The following is a 13,874-nucleotide window of genomic DNA, read 5'->3' as shown; positions in this document are numbered from 1 at the left end:
GGGTGGGTCCTGCACAAGGCACATTGAAACGGGTGGGTACCAAGCCCTATATTCATGTCTTTTAACACTACAAGCATAAACACTGACCATGTTCTCGCCAATGAGTGCGAGAAGCCTTAAGGAACTTCAAGAGAATAAATAGAATTAAATAAATCTGTGAAAAGGATTAGTTACTTACCTGTAATCCTAGTTCTCTTCCAGGGGTATACTCGTCAAAGTCATAATCTATGAATAATCCCCGCCTATGTGCGGGATCCCAGAGCATATAGAAAATACATATAAATATATATGTATATATATGTGAAAACATATATTTGCAGCCTAAAACATTTCCCAACTGGCAACATTGCCGCAAAATTACATAAATTAGCATACACACCGTAGTACTCTCCCAACCCCTAAGGAGGAAAGAGAGAGCAGTAAACATTTGCATACAACAATGCTTTATTGCCATAGGAAAAACCTGTAATTGCAGTGGGCTGCAGTAGAGTATAAAGCAACAAAGAAAACTGACACCTTGCCTTTAAGGCATTAGAGTAGCGGTACCGTGCCTTTAAGACCTGAAGGCGACCCCCTGCTCCCATGGTGCACCACAGGTGGCAGTTGGGTCAGTTATTTTTGGAGGTGCATAACACCTGAGTAGATCCACAGTAAACATCTCATAACTTTATGAACATGCTCGTCCGGGGAGGTGGGCGGGAGCTTATGACTTTGAGGAGTATACCCCTGGATGAGAACTAGGATTACAGGTAAGTAACTAATCCTTCTCATCCAGGGGATACTCATCAATAGTCATAATCTATGAATAGATTAGCAAGCTCATACCCAAAGTCTCGAGGACGAGCAGGAAATAATACATCAAAGACGGAGTAAGTTACACATTGCAAATACATCTTATGCAAATAAGTTCCTTAAAGAGGCCTGCCCTACTCGGGCATCGGCCTGAGTATCTGAGTCCAGGAAATAATGGCGGGTAAAGGTATGCACAGACCGCCAAGTTGCCGCTTTAAAATTTCAGAAATAGGAACATTACGGAGGAGAGCTGTAGTGGGAGCTTTCCCTAGATCTAGATCTAGAGAGTGTAATGACCTCTCCGGGGGAGTAGAAGGTTGAGGAAAAAAGGTAGGTAAGGTAATAGTCTGGTTGATATGAAAGTCTGAGACTACCTTAGGCAGAAAACCTGGGTGCGTTCGTAGGACCACCCTGTTGGCATGAAAAACTGTGTAAGGTTCCTTACGACATAAGGTCTGGATTTCGCTGACCCTACGGGCAGAGGTAATTGCCACTAAAAAAGCAGCTTTCCAGGAAAAATGCTGCAAAGAAGCCTTATGTATAGGCTCGAACGGAGCACTCATCAGTTTAGTCAGGACGATATTAAGCTCCCAGGGAGGGGAGTGGGACCTCACCGGTGGGAAGACTTTCTTAAGCCCTTCTAGGAAATCTTTACCTACAGGCATAAGGAAGAAAGATGTTTGAGAAGGTGACTTCCTATATGCTGTGATGGCAGCTAAATGAACCCTGATGGAGGGATATTTTAGGCCTGATCTCGCTAAATGCAACAGATAAGGCAGAATCACCTGCTCTTGACCATGTACCGGGTCGAGAGAATGTTCATGACACCATAAGAAAAACCTCTTCCACTTGAAAGCATATGACTTCCTAATGGAGGGTCGTTTTGCTTCTTTAAGAATGTTCATACAGTCTGCTGGGAGGTCTAGGTGTCCATACTGGATGACCTCAGGAGCCATGCCGTCATGCGAAGGGGGGGGGAGGTTGGGGTGAAACACCTTCCCCTGGTCCTTGGATAACAAGTCTGGACGGCAAGGAAGTCGCCGGTGCGGGACCTCCGACAGCTGTAGAAGATCGGGGTACCACCACTGGCGTGGCCACTCTGGCGCTATCAGGATCATCCTGGTGTTGGTCCTGTAGAATTTCTGGATCACCGCCGGGTTCAGAGGCAGGGGATGAAAGGCGTAGAGTAATGTCTGCTACCAGCTGATCAAAAGTCCGTTCCCAGTGATCCCTGTTGGGGGAACCTGGACGCGAAGACGGGGCATTTTGCATTGGCCGCGTCTGCGAACAGGTCTATGTCTGGTACGCCCCAGCGCAGAAAAACCTCCTGCGTGACTTCCTCGTTGAGCACCCAATCGTGAGCTCTACGAAGACTCTGCTTAGACAGTCTGCTTGGACGTTTAGAAGTCCTGGTAGATGAACTGCCACAATGGAAAGGCACCTTGCCAGGAGCCAGTGCCAAATGGCTTGTGCTTCCAGAGACAAGACTCTTGACTTCGTGCCTTCCTGCTTGTTCAGATAGAACATAGTTGTCGCGTTGTCCGTCTGAACCTGGAGGTAGTTGGTGCGCAGAGAAGGGTAAAGAGACTTGAGAGCCAGATGAACTGCTCGAAGCTCCAGGAAGTTGATATGGTAGCCTTGCTCTACATCGGACCAGAGGCCTTGAACTTGGAGCTGGTCCATGTGAGCACCCCAGTCTTGAAGGGAGGCATCCGTGACAAGTGACTGAGATGGAGGAGGACGATGGAATGGAACCCCCCGGAGGAGATTGGTCCGTTTCAACCACCATCTTATTGAGTCCCTGGCTTCTTGAGGAAGCAAGACACGGTCTTCCCAGTGACCCGATCTCCGAGACCATTGGTCCTCGAGGGCTTGCTGCAGAGGCCTCATGTGAAGGCGAGCATTGGGTACAATGTAAATGCACGAGGCCATTGACCCCAGGAGAGAGGACACTTGTTTGGCTGTGGGGGCGTGAGTGTCAGGTAGATGGCGACCCTTCAGGAGCATAGATGACAACCTCTCCTCCGAAGGACACACGCTTGTCTGTACCGAGTCCAGGGAAGCGCCCAGGTAGTGAATCCGTTGGGAAGGATTGAGTACTGACTTCTTTAGATTGACCTGAAGACCCAACGAGTCCATCATTTTGAGGCAGAACGACAGATGGTTCTGAAGCAGAGTTGGAGTGGAGCTTTTCAACAGCCAATCGTCTAGATATGGATAGATGAAGATCTTTCTTTTGCGAAGAAAAGCAGCCACTACCGCCATGCACTTGGAGAATGTCCGAGGTGCAGATTTCAGACCAAACGGAAGCACTCAATACTGGTAGTGATGGCGTCCGATCTGAAACCTTAGGAATTTTCGGTGCTTTACCGACACTGGTATGTGGAAGTAAGCGTCCTGCAAGTCGATGGCACACATCCAGTCTCCCTGATGGAGATGCGGGAAGATCTGGTGTAGGGCGAGCATGCAGAACTTTTCTTTTTGGATTAATTTGTTCAGCAGCCGTAGATCCAGAATGGGCCTATATTCTTTGACTGTTCCTCTTTTTTTAACCAAAAAATACCGGGAGTAGACTCCTTGGTTTCTTTGTATGGGAGGAACCTTCTGTATGGCCATCTTTTTGAGGACGGAGACTTCGTCTTGCAGCAGTTGACTGTGGAATCGGGGAAGGCACTTTGCCTGAAGGAGGACTTGCGGAGGGGGGATTTGAACCTCAGCAAGTAACCATGCTGCACAATATTCAGCACCCATCTGTCCTTTATTATGGATCTCCACTCTGCCAGATGATGAGAAACACTCCCTCCCACCGGAGTGGCGAACAGTCGTGGAGGAAGCAACGGCTCAGGGCTTGGGAGGCTGCTTGGAGGCAGCCTGCTGTTTGTTATTGTTGCCTCTGCCTCTGCCAGGACGTCGCTGCTGGAACTGCGTTTTCTGCTGAGACTGGGATGTTCACTGAGGGGTTTGAACCCTCTGCTGAAAAGACCTCCTGTCTCCCTGGCGAAAGCGCTTCTTGAATTCCTTGCGCTTCTCTAAGCCCACAGCTTTGACCGTGTCAATTTCTGCTTATATTTTGGACATTTCGTCGTCCGCATGTGTCCCGAAAAGAGAAGTACCATTGAAGAGGAGGTTCAATATCTTTTTCTGGGCATCCGGCCTGAGTCCTGTCAGGCGGAGCCAGGCTGAACGACGGGAGCAAATTCCATGTGAGTAGCCGTGGGCCGCGAGGTCAGAGGCTTCTACTGCGGCGCTGATTACCCTCCTTCCTGTATAATCTCAACAAAGTCTTGTCGATCTTCCTTAGGAAGCTTTTCTGTAAAGCGCGTCAGGGAGTCCCAGAGGGACCTTGCGTACCTTCCAAGTAAGGCAGAGGCACTAGCTACCTTCATATATGAAGAGGAGGTGTTGCAGACCTTTCTGCCAAACGAGTCCATGAGTTTGCTGTCCTTTTCAGGTGGTACCGAGGAGGAAGTAGTGCCCCAATGGGACTTCATGGCAGCCGCCACAATTCTAGAGTCCGCAGGAGGATCAGATCTGAGGAACAAGGGATCCTCCGCCGGGGCCTTGTACTTCTTGGCTATCCGAGATGGATCAGATCCCACCACTGCCGGTGTGAGGAAAGTAGCCATAGCCGGTTCTAGGAGGCCGGGAACCAGGGGCAGCAGAGGTCTGGGCGCTGTGCGATGAAGGGTATCAAAAATCACAGAAGTGGGTACCACTGGGGTATGCAGCGTAATGTTGAGCTTTTTTGCTCCCCTGCCCAGAACATCTGAGAAAGTCGCCATGTCATCAATTGGAGAGACTCGTGAAGGAGGCGTTGAGGAGAAGGTCGGAGAGTAATCTCGGAAAGACGACCTAGTGGAAGATGACCATGATGAGCATCTTGTGCGCCGCCTCTTATGGGGCCTGTCACGATGCCTGCTGTGACGGTCCCTGGACCTAGAGCGATGTCTTGACGGAGATCTCGGTCTAGGAGAAGGTCTTGGCCTGATAGGTGTTCTTGGCCGCACTGGAGAACGTGATCTGGCCGGGGATCTTGGTCTGGGCGAAACCCAGGGCCTCCGAGGAGACCTAGACGGTCTGGCCGGGGTTCTTGCAGTAGAAGGAGAGTATGTGCTGGAGTAATCCGAGCCCCGACAACTATGACCTCCAGAGACAGCCCCTTGAGGACGATGAGGCACTGAGCTGCGTGATCTGTCCGCAGATCTGGGGGGAAGGTTCTGGGGAGATTTCCACGATATTCAATCCGGGAGATGATTTGTCTCCTGAAGACCTGGAACCAGGGGACTCCACCACAACCATCACCTGATCCCTCGACGGCGAAAGTCTCGGCGTCGAAGACATCTGTGTGACCAATGGCGTAGAGCAGGGTCTTGATGCTCTCGACGTCGATCGCCCATGCTGTGAGGGGCTCGACTGCGAACCTCGACGTCGAGCCGGTGACCTCGACATCGATATTCCTCGACATCGGTCAGATGGAGAGCCTCCATGACGTCGTGTCGACAACGACCCTCCACGTCGTGTTGACGATGACCTTCTTCGACGTCGTGTCGACAGCGACCCTTCCTGGCGTCGCCTCGACGTCGACCTCTTTGACGTCGAATGGTGGGATCTTAAAGACCCTCTCGACGGCGGCCCGACAGCCGGCGGCGACCTGGAAGCCGTCTTAGTTCTCGACGCTGACCCCCTCGGGGCGGCGGAGAGTGTCTCGACGTCGACGGAGGTTTAGAGGTGGTAGCAGCCACAGACTTCGAGCCCGAAGTGTGGCGTCTCGACGCAGACTTACTTGACTGCGGCGGAGATCTTTGACGTCGCGATGGTGATCTGGGCCTCTTCGAGGGCGACCTCGACGGAGTTCTTCGACCTCCCTTCCTCTTTCTGGGGGCAGGAGAAGCGGAACGACAAGGCCGTCTTTGGCCATGCTTGCTTGCAGAAGAAGATCTGGGGACTGCAGGAGCACCCACCTGGTGACTTTTGTCCTTCTCCAGCATGGCATGAAGTCTAATTCTCTCCCTGTCACGAAGAGTCAGTCTAGAACATTTTTGACAGTGGTGGCACTGGTCAGGGTTGTGTGCAGATGGAAGGCACACAATACACACTGAGTGTGGGTCAGCCAGAGCCATCTTCTTGTCACAAGAAGGACATTTCCGGAACAAAGCAGGCATTATGACAGGAAATTCTTGTGGGTTACCACAAAAAAACCATTTAGAAGCCTTAATAAGCCAGAAAATGCAGAATTTTCTAAGAAAAATCTCTCAAAATCACAATTTCAGTTAAAAACTGAAGAGCTCAAGCTCCAGGATCCTCACAGAAGGAGCCGGAAAAAATAACTGACCCAACTGCCACCTGTGGTGCACCATGGGAGCAAGGGGTCGCCGTCAGGTCTTAAAGGCACGGTACCCCTACTCTAATGCCTTAAAGGCAAGGTGTCAGTTTTCTTTGTTGCTTTATACTCTACTGCAGCCTACTGGCAAATGCCTGCAATTACAGGTTTTTCCTATGGCAATAAAGCGTGTATGCAAATGTTTACTGCTCTCTCTTTCTTCCTTAGGGGTTGGGAGAGTACTACTGTGTGTATGCTAATTTATGTAATTTTGCAGCAATTTTGCCAGTTGGGAAATGTTTTAGGCTGCAAATATATGTTTTCACATATATATACATATATATTTATATGTATTTTTTATATGCTCCGGGATCCCGCACATAGGCGGGGATTATTCATAGATTATGACTATTGATGAGTATCCCCTGGATGAGAACTGTGCATTAGCCCAAGTGACAAACCATAACCAGTGCATGTGGTACAGGATTATTGGTATTTTCAAACATCCAAATACAATATTCATCCCTAGAAATACAGAAACACTAAGTTGTAGCCACATAGTGTTCTGATGAACAATGGTCTGTTTGTAGAAGTGTTGACGGTGTTTCGACACTGGAGAGGTTAAAGGGGTACCTTCAGGACTGGGGATCAGTATCTCGTGTTGGATACTTGAATAACACAATTATTCATGACAGTTATTCTACTGTCTTATTGTTAACCACAGATGATGAGCTCCCTGTGAACGCCTGTTTAAGTAGTACTTCAGTACCCAGGTTTGAATGGACATTTGGGTTGCTCTTGTTTGGTAGAAAATTTAAGTTAATTACAGCCAGGGTTTTACTTTCTGTTGCATGGTAAATGTGTGCCTATTTCTTAGGAGTGTGTACTTTACCTAGATTTGGTTCTGTAGGTTTGTTTTTCATGCAACATATGAGTATTGTATAGTGCGTACTGTAAAGTGAGTCACCTCTAAGAGGTCTGAGAGAGTTCATGGTGGGAATGGATGGTGGGCACAACTGGACCTCTTGAGATGCGGTTGAAAGCAGTGACAGTTTCTCATAGAGCCTATCTCTGGGTCATAAAGGTCTCGGACTAAATGCTCATCCAATGATTGGCCTCCGTAGCGTGCAGAGAGCGACTGTCACAATTAAACTACCAACTGTAAATATGATTCTATAGGACGTGTGTGAAGGCGGTAGATAGCTGTCAAAATAACAACAATAGCAAACAAAAAGAAAAGAAAATGCACTATTTATAAGTGGAGGAGAGTGTGTGAAAGAGAGGGAATAAAGGGAGGGTGAGCAGGAGCAGCTTAAAGGATGTACATGCAGATGGAGAAAGTAAAAAGAGCAATGAAGAGGGAAGGGATTAAGGCCCATATGTACAAAATTCCGAATTTGTGATTCGTAAATAGCGAATCCATAGAAATTGCTATTTGGGAATCACAAAACGGAATGTATGTAACCTGCAACTTCCTAATAGTGATTCCTACAGATTCGTATTCACTATTAGGATATCGCAAATTAGGAAATTACCAAAGTGTGATTAACCCTTAAGCCTATTAAAAACATGAAGAGGTAAGAAAAACAAACCATGGAGATTTTTGACAAAATGGTCAAAACACCACAAGGGTACAGGCTTCATGGTGCGTATTCTTCAGAAGCGATTAAATTGATACTAAATAACAAAATAATGTATTTTTGTGTGAAGGCAGAGCATTCAGAAGACAAGCAGTGGTCAGCCACTGTCTGAATAAATTGGATCAAAAGAAGTAAGTGGCCCATCTGCTTCCAAATTTCTTTATGGGGTTTTCCGTAGATTCCTAACATTCAACTTAAGAGATAGGTGAATCAATGAATGACATTCTTCAAGCTCAGTCTCCCCTAGCTCATCGTCATAAATGTTCTAATCGCCTTACACAGTAGGACTAGGATGTCTTAGCTCTACATTTGACTCAATATGCGTATGTGCCCTCAAACTACTGATGAATTTGAGCGCCCTCACCGCCACACTTCTCAATCTCATGTACAAATGTAATTGTACTTGGTAATGCTGGTTTTAAGAGAACTGCCGATATGTGTTTTTTAAGGAGCATTAAAGGACAAACCTCTCACAATTTCGGTGTTGTGCTACGTAAAATTGCTGAAACCTGCTTAGATTTTTTTTTAAATAGTAACTGGGGAGTTGAGTTTACCACTGAGAATTTTTATTATTTTAGGACAATTCTAGCCTATACTGTATCCTGGGTCCCTCAAATTATTAAGTCGGCTGGTACTTCGATATAGAGCAGCTTTATACGGACAAAAACTCTAAGGCTAAAAACCTCTATATATGCTTTGGACATGGAATAAAGGATAAACTTATTTACTTCCAAATGGTCTAAAGTTGTTGCAGCAAGTGACTATTGCCCTGTTTGCAAAACTATCATGGACTCAGAAGATCATTAATAGTTTTTTTTACCTAGCATAAGGTACATCATCACATTGTTGTTTCTATGCAAAAATTATGCATCTGCCATTCCGACCCTTAATGTTTAGACAGAGAGTGACCTTATTGATGCATTTTGAGTACCTTTTTAAGTTTGCACCTGGTTACCACTTGATCGAATTTGATGGTAATTGCATTTCCTAAATCCCCATTTTGCGACTAGTTGCAATTAGGAAATTTATTTATTTATTTATTCAAAGTTTTATATAGCGCGAACAAGATCCTTACAGATATCAGAGCGCTTCACAAAGACAGGGTAGGGGCAGTAGGAATGAACAGAGATAATGGAAGCAGTATAATAGTCACTGACATGGTAGGATAATATTAACATACATAAAACATATCAATATACAAGCAGGTAAACAAGTAATATAAGACGGCACCAGTCATTGATCCCACTACAGAGGTGTTCAGGTACACCTTGGGTGTGTGGATGGCTTATACCAATGTCCTAGTGTAGAGAGAACACTGAGTGGGGGCATCGGGAGAGTGAATCAGTAAACCAAAGTGTATCATATATTGGTCGGTATTAAGAGAGTAGCGTAATAGTGTCCCCCATCAAGTAGAAGTATAGTGCCAAAGGACAAGGTGAACAGTGATACAGAGCAATGCAGAGTCTCTGATCCAGCACCTATAAGGTTCAGGAAATCTTGGCCAGAAGGATGGTTTTCACCTCTTTCTTGAAGAGTGCAGTGGAGGAGATAAGCCTGGTTTCAGGAGGGAGCGCATTCCAGATCCTGGGTGCCATTCCTGAGAAGGAGCGCTTGTATGTTTTCTCTTTCCAGAATCTACGAGGTTTCAGGAGTAGATTTTTTGTACTTCTATTGGATCTCGAACCTCCTGATATAGACAACTTTTGAGCGAGGTAGTTGGGTGCATTGTGGTGCACGGCCGCGTGTGTCATAACTGCAATTTTTAGCTGTATTCTGGCTTCAAAAGGCAGCCATTTTAGAGACTTTAAGTCTGGGGATATATGCGAGTGTTTTCTTGAGCCAGTAATGAGTCTCGCGGCAGCGTTCAGGGAGGCTCTTAAGGGTGCTGTTGTGGATAGCGGGAGTCCGCTGAGGGACACAATTCCGTAGTCTATTCGAGGGATGACTAAAGCTTGTACAGCAGTTTGGAAGTCTTCGGCAGGGAGGAAAGGTTTAATTTTCCTCAGTGTGTTGATTTGGAAATTAGCTCCTTTTGTGGCTTTGCTAACGTGCTGCTGCATGTTGAGCTTGGCGTCGAGTGTGATGCCTAGGGATTTCGCCGAATCCACGATGGTAGGTTGGACATTGAGTGCTGTTAGGTTATTGAGCCAGGTTTGGGTGGTGGAAATTTTCGCCGGGGGTGAGATGAGTAGGAACTCAGTTTTCAGAGCATTTAGTTTGAGGTGATTATCATTTGAGGGTAAATGCTATGTGCATGCGGTTACCGTATCACAGAAAGCAAATCCCTATTTGCGTTTTCCAAAATGCGATTTCTACAGGGTAGAAATACCATTTTGCACCACTATGATTGCATTTCGTACATAGGATAATGGATTTTGCATTTCTGAACGGCCCAAATTAGCAATTAGGATTGTTAAGAAATGCTAAATTAATTCGTACATAGAGGCCTAAGTGTGAGACAAGCAGATGAAGAGACTTCAAAAAAAGCTGGAGGTTGGGGGGGAGAAAAGGACATATGTAACAAAAGCACAGGGGAAGACTGCAGAGGAAAGGATTGAGGAAGGAAAGACTGTGCGAGTGAAACACTCAAAACTACAACCATCCTTTCATAGACCTGTGTACTGTTTAATTCACAAACTCCTATTGCCAGGATCTCATATTTTCCGAGCTGAAACGTTCTAAATTCTTATTAAGAACAATAACGTTCTTATTACTTTCCAATTGAATGCATAATAAAAAAAGCACAGCTTGTTTAAGGTGTGTTTGTTATTGCCTAATATGTCTGGATACAGTTGGTGCGACGCTGTATCACAGACAATATTCAAGTAGACATGTTTTAGGCCATGCCCTAATGACATAGGCCATGCAGCTAGCAAAAGATGCAGGAGTGTAGACGAAGCCTTTGGAGGGCAGTACAGGGAGAGTATATTGGTGAATGAAAGAGGCATGAGATGAAACAAAGAATAGACAGCCTTGGTGTTCATCATTTGCAAGATTCAGCACCACACCGGTGGGTTTCTTAGAAAAATTTGGGCCCTGGCACTTATTCTTTTACAAATTTAAAGTTGTGGTAAGAAAGGGGGTATTGACTTCAGAAAGTCTAGAGACTTTGTTGTGGAGCTGGAGTTGAATAGCCTAATGGGATGTGACGGTTTTAGAGAAGTTCACTTCAGGCTTAAGTTAATAGGGGCACACATGCCTCATTTCTCAGTAGACGTTTGAGCAACACATTCAATCACATAGTGCCATTATTGACACCCCCCATCCTCTCCCCCCCCCCCCAACGTGGTGGGTTAACTTGTAGGTGATCCAAGGGCAGGCAGGATGAGTAACCTAAGTGTCCAGCGGGGAACAAAGAGGGCGGCACCTGGATGGCAGAGTGCCCGATGTGAGGGACTCCTGCGAGGGGGTTCCCGGCCAGTAGAGGGCGAAGTGAGCGTGACAGAATGTGGTACTAAGGGGGCCCCCCTCTTAGAAGGGTGCACCGCGGGCAGCCGCATTTTGGCATTTTGTTCACCCCAGTGGAAGAGGCACACGTCCCTAAGACGAGGAAGGCCACATTCACAACAGACGGTAGCTGTTGAGTTAAGTGTGATTAAATAGGAGCGAATGCCTTCGAGGTGCATGGCGAAAGAAGCAGAACTTGTCTTTCTCTTTTTGCCACAGTTTTTGTCTTTCTATTCCTCCTTCTTAACTCTCTGCTTCTTTTCTCTGCTTCCTTCTGGGTAAATCCGAAGATTAAAATAAGGCCTCAGTCCCCACAAAAAGAGTGCCAGTGGTCCCCACCAACTCAAATTAAGCACTGCACTAGGCCATACCCCGGACTTCCCAAATTGACCCACGCAGGGTCTGTGGTCAAGGCAATGGAAACAATGCATCACAGCAGCACACTCACCTGTAAACAATGCCCTCCTGGTGCAAATGATCGAGGCCGCAGCAAAGCTCTGCGGCATAGAAAATGACGCGCTCTTCAGTGAAGCCTGGATTGCCCATGTTATAGATGTGGAACTTGAGGTCACCGCCGTTCATAATGGTGAGAACCAGACACAATGCATCTTTGGTTTCGTATGCATATGCCAGATTGACCTGAAACAAACCAGAGAGAGGGAGTCAATGAAAGTACGTTAAGGATGTTTCGTGAATCTACCAACAACGCCGTGCAAATGGGCATTCTCTGTCCCACCTCGAAGCTGGGGAACTGGGTTTGAGTGTCAGCAGAGACGCTTAACATACTGTGATTCTGGGCAAATCACTTAATCTCCCAGTGTTTAACATTAAAAAAATAATAATGTGTCCACCTGAAATGCAAATGTTGCTCATATAAAGCACTCTGATATCTTCGGGTCGTGTTCGTGCTATATAAAAATAAAAAAAATGTTTTTAAAGTGATCGGTGGGCCTGATTTACAAAGGTAAACAGACTCAAGCGTAAGTTTACTACTTTTTGGTATTGAAAAAGGTAAGTTACTTCTAGTAAACATACTAGGAGTAACTTTACTACTAGTAAAGTGCAAGTAGTAACTTAAATTTGTGAATACCAAAAAGTAGTAAACTTAAACTTAAGTCTAAGTTTACCTTTGTGAATCGGGCCCTAGGTTTATACCTGAAGTCTAAGTTTAGACCTAAAGTCTAACTTTAAAAATGAAATCATACTTTATACTTTAGGTCTACACTTGAGACTGCAGGTCTAAACTTAGACTTCAGGTGTAAGATTACCTTTGCGAATCGGGTCCGGTGTGTCTATATCTCACATACCCTCATCCTTCACAACATCAGGCGCTGTGTCCCATAACACAATAACCGCACCTCGGTGGGCATCACGCACAACATGAAAACACTTCCCACGTAGGCTCAAAACAAAAACAACATCTTCCCAACCGCATATCCTACACGGTGTAGTTTGCTATTTATGTAAGTGTTTCAGCGCCCCACAGAGGTAGTAAGCGCTATACAAATGCTAAAATAAAATACAGTACTGGAACTTGGTGCCTTTAAGCAAAGGACATCGCAGCAAATTTACATTTCTCTAGTATTGACTCGGTCCTTGTCTGCCCTCTAGTGGAGATAATTGCAAACTACTACGTGAAAAGGTATAGGAGAAGGCATTCACTGACTAGGCCCCTTTTTACGAATGGACCTTTAACCTCTTGGATGCTATGGGAATTCCCCTGCTGTGCTGGGATTTCGCGATCCTCGCACATTCATGACGAGCTGGGCTCGTCATGAGCGTAGCAGGAGGCTACTGCATGACGAGCCCAGCTCGTCATGAGCGTCGAAGGGGTTAAGCCCTGTTAATTGCCCGCCCTAAAAATACCGCTAGCGGGAGCTCTTGTATTCGGTAGGCGGCGGCCCGTAAATAATGGGGATTACGTGTTTTGAGCAGGAACCAGCGGTTCAGCGCCGATTCATATATGCTTTACTCTGGAGTTCCATACACAGATTTCTGCTGCCATATGTGTGTGAAAAACAACTAATATTTATTTTTTGATGGGCCCATAATGGTCCCGTGACACCTTAAAGGCCACTAATAACGAGGGCCTATTAGTGCTCATAAAGACACACAGGGAGAAACAGACAGACACGAAGGAAGGGAAAGGGTAGTCAAGTAGTCCAGAGGAAGCAGGAAGAAGGGCACATTCTCGCTCAAATCTGCCGGCGGGGCCAGAGTGGATGGAAGGCAATTCATGGTGACCGGGAGGGCAGTTTTAAAGCCCCTCGTGGTGCCGGCCCCTTTGTGGGATAGCGGGCGGGGTACTAAAAACAACTATTTCCTTTTCTTTTTTTTTTTTTTATTAACTGTAATATGTCTTTCATGATTGAAATATATCGAATAAAGACTATTTTGAATTTAAAGCCCCCTCGCCCGCTAACTCCCAGGCCTGCATATCCATGAAGGGTTTTTGCAGCAAAGCAGTGCCGCAAGCACATCTGCACCACCAGATTGTCAGAAACTATTAAGGGGACTCATCTGCTATACCTCATCTTTCACTGTGTTGTGCACTGGTGCCGGGCTGAAAAAGGACGCACAGTGGCTGTGTAAGAATTGTGCACCCTCGGTTTTGATGTGCACCATCAGCACTTTAAAATGGTGTGTTCACATCAAACCCCTAACACAATCACATC

The 13,874-nt window shown here is 46.2% G+C and overlaps 1 protein-coding gene across 1 annotated transcript in view; it reads right to left on the bottom strand.

The window, feature by feature from the left end:
* Positions 1-13,874, bottom strand: part of LOC144791658 (G protein-coupled receptor kinase 5-like) — a 474,508-nt gene that overhangs the window by 48,596 nt on the left and 412,038 nt on the right. The window contains exon 9 of the mRNA XM_078666387.1: positions 11,648-11,838. Within this exon, the coding sequence (XP_078522513.1) occupies positions 11,648-11,838 (191 nt within the window). The remainder of the gene's footprint in view (positions 1-11,647; positions 11,839-13,874) is intronic.

This window comes from Lissotriton helveticus, chromosome 11, assembly GCF_964261635.1.
Source record: "Lissotriton helveticus chromosome 11, aLisHel1.1, whole genome shotgun sequence".
NCBI lineage: Eukaryota > Metazoa > Chordata > Amphibia > Caudata > Salamandridae > Lissotriton > Lissotriton helveticus.
Note: the sequence above shows the minus strand (reverse complement) of the source record. Positions and strands in the feature narration are given on the sequence as shown.